General features: G+C 34.2%; 1 protein-coding gene across 12 annotated transcripts in view; it reads left to right on the forward strand.

Annotated features, from left to right (window-relative positions):
* TIA1 (TIA1 cytotoxic granule associated RNA binding protein) overlaps positions 1-12,109 on the forward strand; it is a gene marked incomplete at both ends in the record, with an annotated part of 58,240 nt that overhangs the window by 4,642 nt on the left and 41,489 nt on the right. For 5 of the 12 annotated variants that reach the window (XM_079721058.1, XM_079721057.1, XM_079721062.1 and 2 more), the window contains 6 exons: positions 3,230-3,326; positions 6,679-6,777; positions 7,286-7,340; positions 7,511-7,543; positions 8,698-8,785; positions 11,997-12,072. In XM_079721058.1, the coding sequence (XP_079577184.1) occupies positions 3,230-3,326; positions 6,679-6,777; positions 7,286-7,340; positions 7,511-7,543; positions 8,698-8,785; positions 11,997-12,072 (448 nt within the window). Of the gene's footprint in view, positions 1-3,229; positions 3,333-6,678; positions 6,778-7,285; positions 7,341-7,510; positions 7,544-8,152; positions 8,272-8,697; positions 8,786-11,216; positions 11,254-11,996; positions 12,073-12,109 lie in introns of those variants that run through there. The other 7 variants (XM_079721060.1, XM_079721056.1, XM_079721052.1 and 4 more) reach the window with 5 other exon arrangements.

Raw genomic sequence — 12,109 nt, forward strand, 5'->3', positions numbered from 1 at the left:
AGCTGCAAAACATTCAGGCATAAAAGGAATTTGTTTAAAAAGATATTGGACACTCCCAGAATCTGCAGGAAGGTTATGGAACCTGGCTTAGAAAATGTTCAGGAAAGAGAGACAGCTAACTGTCAGGCCTACAGTCCTAATCAAGCCACAGATCATCCCAGAAAGGATACTACTGCCACACCTACTGAGGACCTGATACTACAGCTTCCACTTTCACTAGGCATGGGGCTGTTTGCCACCAAAGTGGATTCTCTTCAGTCTCTGCTTCTTTCACGCCTGTCTTTGTCTTCTGTGTTCAGGACTGGTATGTGTAATTGAGCTAGCCCAGATCACATGCAAGGGAGACTATATAACCATATTTAGCCTTGTCATCTTCTGAAGAGGAGTCAGGCTTTGCCACAGGGTGAGGATTTCTCTAAAAGCAGGAAGATATTTGGCAGCCTAAAAGAAAAAAAAATCTGTTACACAGGTAACTTAAATCCATGCTGTTAAGAGGAAATCCTTTCACTTCAGAAACAGAATAGTATGTGACAAAGTATGGGACAACTAAAGAAACATTTTTATATAAAAATGGGAATGAACTACAAGTATATATGTTACTTGTAGTTTATTGTAATGGTGTGGAAGGTTGAGAGCAAGTTGTTGTGTAACTTCCTCTGAAGAGACTTTCTCTAAACAGCTGTGTGTAGAGTTAATTGATAAAGCCTCCTGGAACATATAGTATACAGCAGACCACATTAAATAAACAAATATAAAGGCAATACAGACCTTAGTGCTTTTTAAAGTATGTTTTATTATTATTATTAGCTATCTTCAAACTACGTAAATCACTTAGAAAATATTTCTGAGAACAGCTTAAAGTCTTGCAAAGAGTAAATGATAGACTCCGGGTTCCCTAAATACTGTTCAGCTTGTCGCTAGATTATCTACCTTTAGCAAAGCAGATGTTAGAATTAAATTTTCAGAAGAGCCATTTTTTTCATTTAGACATACGCAATCCTTAGGATTTCTTATAGGCACAAGAGTCAGGTAAGAATAGATACAGAAGAGTTGCAGAGATAGTACAGAGTTCTCATTTGACCTTCACCCAGCTTCTCTTAATGTTAACATCTTACTTATATAACCATGATATAGTTATCACAACTAAGAAATTAACATGGGTACAGTACTGTTAACTGCAAGTTTTATTACCATTTCCCCACGCCACTAATGTCCTTTTTCTATTCCAGGATCTAATCCAAGATACCACATTGTGTTCAGTTGTCATGTCTCTATCCTGTAATATGTAAGGAGATATCTTTCATTACTGTGGCACTTTTGAAGGGTACTGTTTCTCCACTGTACAGTGACTACTGTTTTTCTCGACATACTCTGTCAGTTAGAATTGAGTCACTAAGAGTAGCCGACCCTCAAGGAGAGGGAAATTAAGCTTCACTTCAGAGAGGGAGGTGTATCAAAGAATTCTTGTCAGTAGCGATTATTACTAAGGTATTTTAATGGTGATCTCTCTCACTTCTTCTACATTTATTAGTTAGAATTCTGTAAGAAACAGCTATTGCCCCCCGCCGACCCTAATCTAGAATTCAGTCAAGGATTATTCATTGTATTAGGTTGTCAGTGTCTTTTAAGTCCCTCTTAATCAAACACAGTCTTCCCCTCTTTTTACTTTTTTTTAGGACAATAATCTTTTGAAGATAATCAAATAAGTCGCCTTATATAATATCCCACTTCTGGATTTGTGTAATTGTTTTATATGCCCAATATCCTGTAAACTTAGATCTAAATTTAAGCTTAGCTAGATTCAATTAGATCTTTCTGATTTGAATACTTCATAGATGATATTATATAATTCATACTGTACATACAGTGTCTCATTGTTTATCCATAAAATGATTTAAAGTTTGAACACTGGGTCAAAGTGGCCAAAAGCTCTCACTTTTAAGGTGGGTTTTCCCTTTGCAGTTGTTAAGTGATCTAGTGATAACTTAGGCACCCTGCAAATATCCATTTTCTTACCAACCTTTCACCTAATAGTTTTATATCCATTAACGGTTCATGCCTGAGTCAATTTTTCAGTCGGGCTTACACATTGCTAATTTAATGCTCTCTGTCTACATTTATTGACTAGCATTTTTCTATAAGGAATTGTTCATTGTTCCTTAAGATTCAGCACTTCTCCCTTTGCCATTTTAACCTATACCTGTGCCTTCACAGTAAGCATTCAATATTCTGTTGAATGGGTAAATTGAGGGAAGGAATTGAATCCACACTTTCTGGCATGTATAGATGTTTATTTTTCTGGGGAGAGAGTCCATACCTTTCATCACATTCCCTGAAGGATTCTTAGCAGAAGAATGAGAAACTACAGTTGTTGGGAGACAGCATTCTCTGATTTCAGAAGTAATAAACCTCTAACTCTAACATGTCTGGAGGTGATCTCATTTTAAAATCCCATTTTGAAAATTTATTTATAAACCCTTTAAATAAGGATCATCCCCCTTCCCCCAGAAAAAGTAAGAATCATCCCAGTCATGTGGTCTTATAATACATTATTTACACTAATTAAGTTTGTTAGTCACCACTTCATATTATCTGTTAAAAGTCTCTCCTGGACTCTTTCTACTCCCTTTCTACTATCACTGATCAGTGGAAGGTTTCTCATTGAAAGGTTTCCGATTCTTTTGTGAGCATGTACAACACCTGATAAGTGATTTATCCATGATTTTTCAAAAATATGTTTACTGTGTAAGCCGAAGTATACCTAAGTTGGACAGTTTTAGGGAAATCATGTGAATTAAAAATTGAAGAAAATTTAATGTTCTCAGTAATACTGTAGAAGTAGAAATAATTGCAAAGCTTTCCAGGATTGATTGTATAAAATGTTCTACATATTTAGTGATTCATTTGAGAGATTTTGGGCATATCTTCCTAAGGTAAGCCTAGAAACTTAGAAACAAGCAACAGGTTTTATTTGTACAACCTTGAATAAAAACACACACACACTAGCTTCCCCTCTACTAACAGTGTCTCATTAATATATTTGCAAGTAACATATCTTCCATATGTTTTGAAAGAGATTTTGAAGTTTTCACAAACTTTTAAAAAGTTCCCAAATAGTAGATCCCAAAGGTCTACCTATTCCCCATATTCACTCTCCAGTAATCAACTTTAGGAACTGATGCAAAAGAAGCAAATTTAAAATGATGAATTGTTTTTCTTTGTGTTTCAGATATGTCGGTAACCTTTCCCGAGATGTGACAGAAGCTTTAATTCTCCAGCTCTTTAGCCAGATTGGACCTTGTAAAAACTGCAAAATGATTATGGATGTAAGGGTATTTTATTTAGTTAACTTTCTTTTTTTTCTTTTCTTTGAGGTTGTCCATGATACATTATTTAAACCCATTACTTCCAGGAACTCTTAAATTGGTTTATACAGTCTAAATTCATAGGGGTTTTAGTAAATTTGTAATGAATCCGTTTTGGCCACGAAGTTTGTTTTAGTAAGTAAAGAAAGAAGAGAATGGTACTAATCATGTCTAAAGCAGATGACAACTATATGTGGGCTCTTGTTTTAAAGTGTATTGAGGCATCAGAATTGTTTGTTTTATATGTGGTATCAGTTGATTGGCTAAACTAGAAATTCAGTTATTACAATTAAAATGGGAAATTGGATAAAAAAAATAATAGACTTTGATACTGTGAAAGTGTTTTTAACTTAATTTTAAAGGTCATGATTCATGTTTTTCTTGTATTGTGGCAATGCCCATCCATCAGACCTTAGTGTATAGAAAAAACGTAGAATTCACTCATCTAATTGGTATTAATCCTGAGTCATAATGTGTGTTAAAAGGCACCTTGGGGCTTCCCTGGTGGTGCAGTGGTTGGGAATCCGCCTGCCAACTCAGGGGACACGGGTTCGAGCCTTGGTCCGGGAAGATCCCACATGCCGCGGAGCAACTAAGCCCATGCGCCACAACTACTGAGCCTGCGCTCTAGAGCCTGCGTGCCACAACTACTGAAGCCTGCACGCCTAGAGCCTGTGCTCCGCAACAGGAGAAGCCACTGCAATGAGAAGCCTGCGCACAGCAACAAAGAGTAGTCCCCGCTCGCCACAACTAGAGAAAGCCCGTGCACAGCAAAGACCAAAGGCAGCCCAAACTAAATAAATTTATAAAAGGCACCTTAAAATTCTTTTGATGAGAAAAACAGTGCTAAAGAGAAATCCTTTTATCCCTGGTCTCGCCTACCTTTAAACTTTTGGTTTTCTTTTCTCCAGGAAAGAAAATCATATATGTGTCTGTATCTACTACTTTCTCTTCTATTGTATTTCAATTTAACTTTTTTTTACTTGGTATTTTTAAAAATAATTATTTAGCCAGTTGGCTTTGGTTTGTTGTCTCGGATTTTAAAATGTCAAACCTTTCTCCTGGGATTTCCCCAGTGGTCCAGTGGTTAAGACTCTGCCTTCCAATGCCGGTTCGATCCCTGGTCAGGGAATTAAGATCTCATCTGGTGCGGGGTGCAGCCAAAAACTAAAAAAAAAAAAAAAACTTTCTCCTAATGTGGTAGGGTCACCTACAAATAATATAGATGGATTCAACAGATGTTTTTTGTCCTTTACACTCTTCTAAAGTGTTTTCTTATCACATTTAATATCTGTATGCCTTTGGATAAAGAAGAAAAGATTTCTGTACCCTTAGAGAAAGATAAGAGGGAGAGATAGGGGACTATGATGGAGAATTTAAAACCAATCTTTCATCTGGGGCTCCTTCCTTATCTTAGTGATAGCATTTATGGAATGCCTACTGCCTGTTATTTTAATGCTGATGCCTTATCACAAATGCTCAATAGAAACATTACAAAGCAGATGTTATTCCTTTTTTATTATTTTTTAAAATTTTATTTATTTACTTTTGGCTTCTTTGGTTCTTTGTTGCTATGCGCGGCTTTCTCTAGTTGAGGCAAGTGGGGGCTACTCTTCGTTGCGGTGCGCGGGCTTCTCATTGCGGTGGCTTCTCTTGTTGCAGAGCATGGGCTTTAGGCTCACGGGCTTCAGTAGTTGTGGCTCATGGGCTCTAGGGCGCAGGCTCAGTAGTTGTGGCGTACGGGCTTAGTTGCTCCGCGGCATGTGGGATCTTCCCGGACCGGGGCTCGAAGTGTCCCCTGCGTTGGCAGGCAGATTCTTAACCACTGCGCCACCAGGGAAGCCCTTCCTATTTAATATATACAGAAATGGGGCAAAGCAAGGATGTAAACCCAGATTGATCTCTTCTTTCCATAGGCCTGTAGGCTGCTGTTCTCTCTTTGTCTTTCTAGATATTTGCCTGTTAAAGATCACTAGGCAAAATGTTAATGACTGCTGGACCTACAGAAAAGGCTAGCTAGGTTACCTCTGCCACTTTGTATAAATTTTGGATTTTGGTCACTCAGAGGCTTAGATTAACTATTCCTTCTCCTCCTCCTTATCATTATTTTATTATTATTAAAGTCTAAATTCCCATCTATCCACACTGATGCACTGATGTTCATATTTAGGAATTTTATACCCCCTAGAGTATAAAGGCTGATAATGTATATGCTTAGAATTTTTTTTAATCTAAAAAGTAGTTTTTTTTTTTTCTGGGTACAAATTAAGTAAAATGAACATTCTTATTTATTTGTCTTACTCTTAGGTGTAAGCCACTTTTCTAACCACATTCTGATGCCTGTCAACATTGATCTTGGTAATAGAATTCGCATTAAATATAGTATTAGTTTGATTATACAATTTTAAAAACATTTTTATATTCTCTAATGTTTTTAAAATAAAATAATGGATAGTTTCAATGTCATCAATTTTGTGGTTGCCTCCTTGCTCTAAAATTCTTTAAAATCATTGCCAGTGACTTTTTTTAACTGTTAATTGTGCTTGAAACAAAATGGCATATTTCTTTCTTCTGTTATCATTCTAGTCTTTTGAATTAGTTTCTTATTTTAACAGTTCTGCTTAGGAGATTATGGAAAGAATTAAAAAGTCATTTGGTATTTTGTACTGATAGGTGTAAAATATTGGGTGTTTTTTCTGCTTCTTTAATTTATAAGAAAACATCCAGGCTTCACCTGTCATCAGACCTCAACTACTTGGAACACCAGTAGAAAAGAGGAGAGAGGTTTCTTTTTTCTTTTTTGGCCGCACCGCGGCTTGTAGGATCTTAGTTCCCTGACCAGGGATTGAACCTGTGCCCCCTGCAGTGGAAGCGCTGAGTCCTAACCATTGGACTGCCAGGGAATTCCCGAGAATTTTTATTTTTAAAAGATTTCTAAGCAGGCAAAAATTTTGATGTCAGAAAGTCCACATTCTAAAACCTATTCTAAAACTTTACTTACCAGAGAACCTCTTCAGTTTTCAGAGCCTGTTTACTTACATTTTAGTAACAGGTTTAAGAAGGTTAATTAGAACACTTAGTCATTAATAAAAGATTAAATTATATATAGTAGTATAGCATAAGCTGTTGAAGAAGATAGCTTTCTATAAAAATAGTTCATTTTTTAGTGTTTACTGCCTTATCGAAACATTTACTTGCAGAAAAGACCCTTCGTTCTCCATGGCCTGATACTGAGATGTATAAAACTTTGTATAGTTTTAAGGTATTGGGAGTATAAAACTTAAAATTGGCTTTTGTGTTTCTTCTTCAACAGACAGCTGGAAATGATCCATATTGTTTTGTGGAGTTTTATGAGCATCGTCATGCAGCTGCAGCACTAGCTGCTATGAATGGGCGGAAGATAATGGGTAAGGTAAGCTGTCATAATTAAAGAAGGTGACTTGCACTGGAAAATTCTAAGTTGTATACGGTTTTGTTTCCTTTTTAGAAGCATTGTATTCGCTTTACAGAAAATGATCACATTTAATATTAAGAAGCTGGGATAAAGCATTTAGAGGGTATGTTTATGTTAGTATTCTTCATGGTGCCTTGTACGTGGTAAATACTAAGATATTTGTTGAATTATTCAAGCTTTGATGAAAGATCTAGGAACATTGGATACTAATGGGGAAGAATAAAAGAAAAAAATTTATTGGTACTTTAGAAAGGTTAGTTGAATGTTAACAAAGAAGTATGTATGGTTAGGATTTGCTAACATTATTTGTATAAGTGTACATTAAAAAATAAGTATTGAAATTTTGACCAGAAAGTTTGAATACTTCATCTCAAACATATACCTATGTGTTCATAGATGCAAATATTGTAATATCTGATTATTACCTTTATTTTTATGGAGTATAAATGTAGAAACATTTTTTTAGGAAGTCAAAGTGAATTGGGCAACAACCCCCAGCAGTCAAAAGAAAGATACAAGCAGTAAGTATATTTTATACTCTTTGAACTTTTGTGTTTATTGTACATAGTAGTTTTATTGTAAAGCATATAAACATCATACATTTGCAGTAATGTTTTGATCGTTATCCTAAGATATGATTGACTGTGTTTGTGTTAATAAATTTAAGAACAAATCTAATCTTTGTCATCAGGTAGTACCGTTGTCAGCACACAGCGTTCACAAGGTAATTGTATCTTCTTAAACATAAAATGAAATCTCTTGAAAGGGTATTCACTAACCACCTGAAGTTTTTTTGTTTGATATTGGGGGGAGCGGGGAGGGAGGGGTCGTATTTCTATTTGTCTCTCTGGCAATATTTTTCCCCCTTTTTCCCACTGTTGACCAAGTGTGGTTTGTCCACTACTTTGGTGGTATTTTAAGTTCTCTGATCCCCATTGATAGCAGCTGATGCCTTAGAAATACTTTCACCACTGAAGGGCAAGATACCCTGTTTCCTTGAGGTCATGATCTGTGCTTCATACCAGATCTTCTGATTGCTTGAGTTGCTCCTGAAACTGTGTTTCCCAAATGGCAACCCAATGTGTTGCTTAAGGCCTGCCAAATAGGGGTAACTTTTCTTTCCAAATATACTTTGTCAGAATTGATATATTGATATATATGTCCATTTAAAGTGTTGATCCAACTATTTTGTATTTTTAAAGTGTCTCCTTTTTTTTTGAGCATTGTCTTTTTAAGAAAACTTCACGTATGGGAACGTTTTTTCTCTCCAGTGCTTTTTTAATGGCTCTGATATAAAGTGAAGGGATTACTGTTTTCATTCTGTTGCCTTCAGTCTTAGTTCACTTGCACATGGATTCACATAAACTGAATGGTGTAATGTCTGGGCAACCAGAACTGTTGGCTTTTGAGAAAACTGTCAAATACTTTAACATCAAACTGTTGCAATGCAAGGTATTTCTTTGATTGTTCTTCACAAAATATGGTTAAACCAAGTATATCACATAGGTAAACTGAATAAATGTAAATAAGTACTATTAGAATGGTAATGAAGTCATAAATATATATATATATATATATATTGCAAAACTTACTATTATTAGTTTATTTTTTAGGCCAGTATAATAATTGGCTATAAGTAGAAATATAACTGTCAGTTTCCCATTAGATATATCATAGTCCTTAGGAGAATCTTTCCTGTATTGCCACCTTGATTCATTATGTTTAAAACTGATAGGATTTGTCTAGGTATAGGATAGTGTTATACTTTACTATAATCCATAAATTATTTTAAGAATACTTTACTGAATAGATTTTAGCATTTTTTTAAATTCTAAAATTTTATTTTTCTTTTCACTTCCCCTTCCTTCCCCTTATAAGATCATTTCCATGTCTTTGTTGGTGATCTCAGTCCAGAAATTACAACTGAAGATATAAAAGCTGCTTTTGCACCATTTGGAAGAATATCGTAAGTAACAGAAGATAAATTTAAAATGCTTTATATTAGAAACAATCTTACGTAGAAGTAGTTTGAAAATCTATTATGAATTTTGGACATTAATTTCAACACTTGAATGTGATATATTAATATTCATTTGAATAAGTGTATTGTTTAGAGACTATTCAAGCAGTTAACAGCCAAAGATTATTTTCCCATTGATAAATAAATCTTTGGTCTTCAGTTATCTTAGAATTCTTTTTCAATTAGCTTTAGCTTTTAAGAGACAAATGTGCTGTTGTGCATATTGTTTCTTATATGAGTGTCTTGCTAGCTTGGTCATAATCTTTAGTGAACTTGTGCTATGACTGAGGAATTTAGACCCTTTGGCACTTCTATGATACCATGCATTTTCTGTTAATATATTTTAACAAAAAGAAACCTTAACAATTCAAGCCAAAACGCAGTTATTAAATGTTAATTCCCAGGTATCTATCCTTTTGTTGTTGTTGTTGCTATTAACAATAATAATAATGCCTTTTAGTGTTTTGTGAAGCACTGTCTTGCTTGCATTTGTTATTAATTGTATAGTTTAGGCCTTTTATAAAAAGCTCACTCAAGGAGTATTCATCATAAAAGAACTTTATATTTTGGAAAGCATGCCTGTAATAGAGTAAGAATAATAAGTTGATGATTGCACTTTCTTAGAAGTAATCGTTGAATTTAGAAAACAAAATTTTTAGAGTTTCTCGTTGCTTTATTATTGTTATTCCAGCTAGAAGAGTAGGAAAAAGGAAATGTTAGCTTTGGTTTGGTTTGATGAACAGACAAACAGCAGAGATGAGGAGACTGGACAGTAAAAGCTGGTGGTATTGATGTTGAATTTTGGAAGTTTTCGTTTGAAGAGTTTTAGTTCATTGGTAGGAGGATGAAAATGCATAGTGACCAAGGAATGACCATAAGTAAGGGGCCAACTTTAAAGGCAGTCACATGATTAGGGTTTACAAGTAGACTCTTCTGTTAGGTGACATTTTTCTTTGTCTCTTAGAACTGACTTTAGGAAAATTAAGTTCTAATTTCTTGATTGTTCCTTTTAATCTGCTTTAGGGCTTTGATTATGGTTAGCTGGCTTTCTAGCTGGCTTTCAAATATCTAGAGATTGGAAAGGTCTTAACCTTTTTGGCCTCTCAGTTTCTGTAAATCTCTGTATGCAAAATTTTATGCTTGTTTTCATTTTGGTGTGGAGTATCTTTGTAAGTTTTATCCTATTTTCAGATTAGTCACAGGACCATAAAAGATTAAAGAACTCTGATATAGATCTTTGCTGCTTCTTCCTTAGAGAATCCTTTCAGATATAAGTAAGAATTAAATATATTTTGGCTAACATTTCCTGAAACTTACCTTTAAAAAGAAAAGCCTTTTCTAACATTTTAACAGATTAAATGCTATTTTATTAAGTGTTTTGATTTTGATTGCAGTAGCTTTTCTGAAAGCATGGGAATTTTAGTTTGGCATTAGATAAAGATTGTTTAACAATTGGTGAGTTTAAGTTAAATGACATTCAAATTTTAGTAATTTCATTACTTTTTAATCAAGGATCAATAATTTCTTTTTGTTAAATATGTTGGTATCATAATTATAGTCTGTAGATTTTCTTAGAGTCAACTGTGATTACTGATGTATATATCATTTTTTCTTGGTAAGGCCTTACGTCTTATAATTTTCAGTCGAGATAATGTCTAAGCTTTAGGCTACCCAAAGAGTTAGTGTTTCTAAATTTGAAGGAACCATTTTCAGTTGGTAGCATCATTTCCTGATTTTTTTCAATTAAAGGAGATAAGTTGATAAATATATATATTGAAAGGTTCTCATGATAGTCAGGTATTCCCCGTAGAGATCCTACGACAGTGCTTGATTTATAAAAGGTGTGTAGTAAATGTTGGCCTATTAAAATATTTAGTATATAAAATACAGTACTTTCTTTCCCTAATTTATATAGCTTAAACTTTTCCTGTTCCTTGAGTTTAGGGTAGTCTAACAAATTTTGCTATAGAAATGAATCAGCTACAAATTAAATGCATGTGTACCATACAGATAATTTTAATAAGTATTTTTACATATTGAGAAGTGGCTTGCATTAGTTTTCCCCTTTCACCATCACCTCTTTGTCATTTTGACCCTAAACACTTAATAAATCACTCCTAAATTGATCAAAATATGCTTATGTATACTTTAATATAAAATTATATTGCATGGCTTTCTGACTTGGGTTTTTGTTGTAAAAGTGCCTGTTTTGTTCATGTGTCCTGAGAGAACAAGCATTGTGACATACCTGGCTAACTTAAAAGCAGATTGCCTGTGAAGCACAATTTGAGTCCAATTTTTTGAGGTATGGAGTTTTAGCTATCATGGCTGGGTTTTTTACTCAATCTCAAATAATAGGGCTCTGGTTATTTTGCAGAGTATCTCTGAAGAATGGACAGAATTGCCCTGGCTAACTACAAGCTACGGTTCACAGTGGATAAATGTTGGCGTGCTTTTTTACTTTCTGACTTTTTAAAATTTTGCTTTTATATCTTATAGTTTCCAATCAATCTTATATGATTGCTATTTTAGAATTTAGTATAAAATCTTCTCTTATATAGTATAAAACTAAAGTGTGTGTCTAGTATTTTTCTTCAATGATTTAACATTTCTGAAAAGTCAAGTTCTCAAAATTTACCCATAGTCCGGAAGGGGGGTATGAACTGATCTGAGAAAATGAAAAAATTTAATTAATTTAGGGAATATACAACTTTTTCATTCTTTTAGTTTCCAGTTTTCTATTTTAATTTTTTAATGATTAGGTAGTAAGTATATAGTATCAAATAGCAAATTATAAATTGCATGGTTAAAGAAAGCCATTCATTTAGTGTGCCTGTGAACCCTATAAGTTAAGTAAAATTCATGTGAATAGCTGCTTTTACCATGCTTAATATTTAAAAATTTTAAAACTTTTTGAAGTGGGAGGCAGCTTCTGTACAATGTATACATATATATCTAAGAAGTTATTGATTTGCATGTTTATAAAATTAAGCCTCATTTGCTAATACATGATAAATTTTATAGAATAAAAGGTGAATTTGCATTAAAGGTTCATTTTAATGAAGATGAAACATGAAAATGAGTTGTGTATGAAATTCTCACTTGATATCCAGAGGAGCGTTTGCAAACCTAAACTTCCGATTGTTTCTGATTTCAGAGATGCCCGAGTGGTAAAAGACATGGCAACAGGAAAGTCTAAGGGATATGGCTTTGTCTCCTTTTTCAACAAATGGGTGAGCTAAATAAATAAAAAGTGCATGTGTGGTGCTA

This window comes from Hyperoodon ampullatus (genome assembly GCF_949752795.1).
Source record: "Hyperoodon ampullatus genome assembly, chromosome: 15".
NCBI classification, from domain to species: Eukaryota; Metazoa; Chordata; class Mammalia; order Artiodactyla; family Ziphiidae; genus Hyperoodon; species Hyperoodon ampullatus.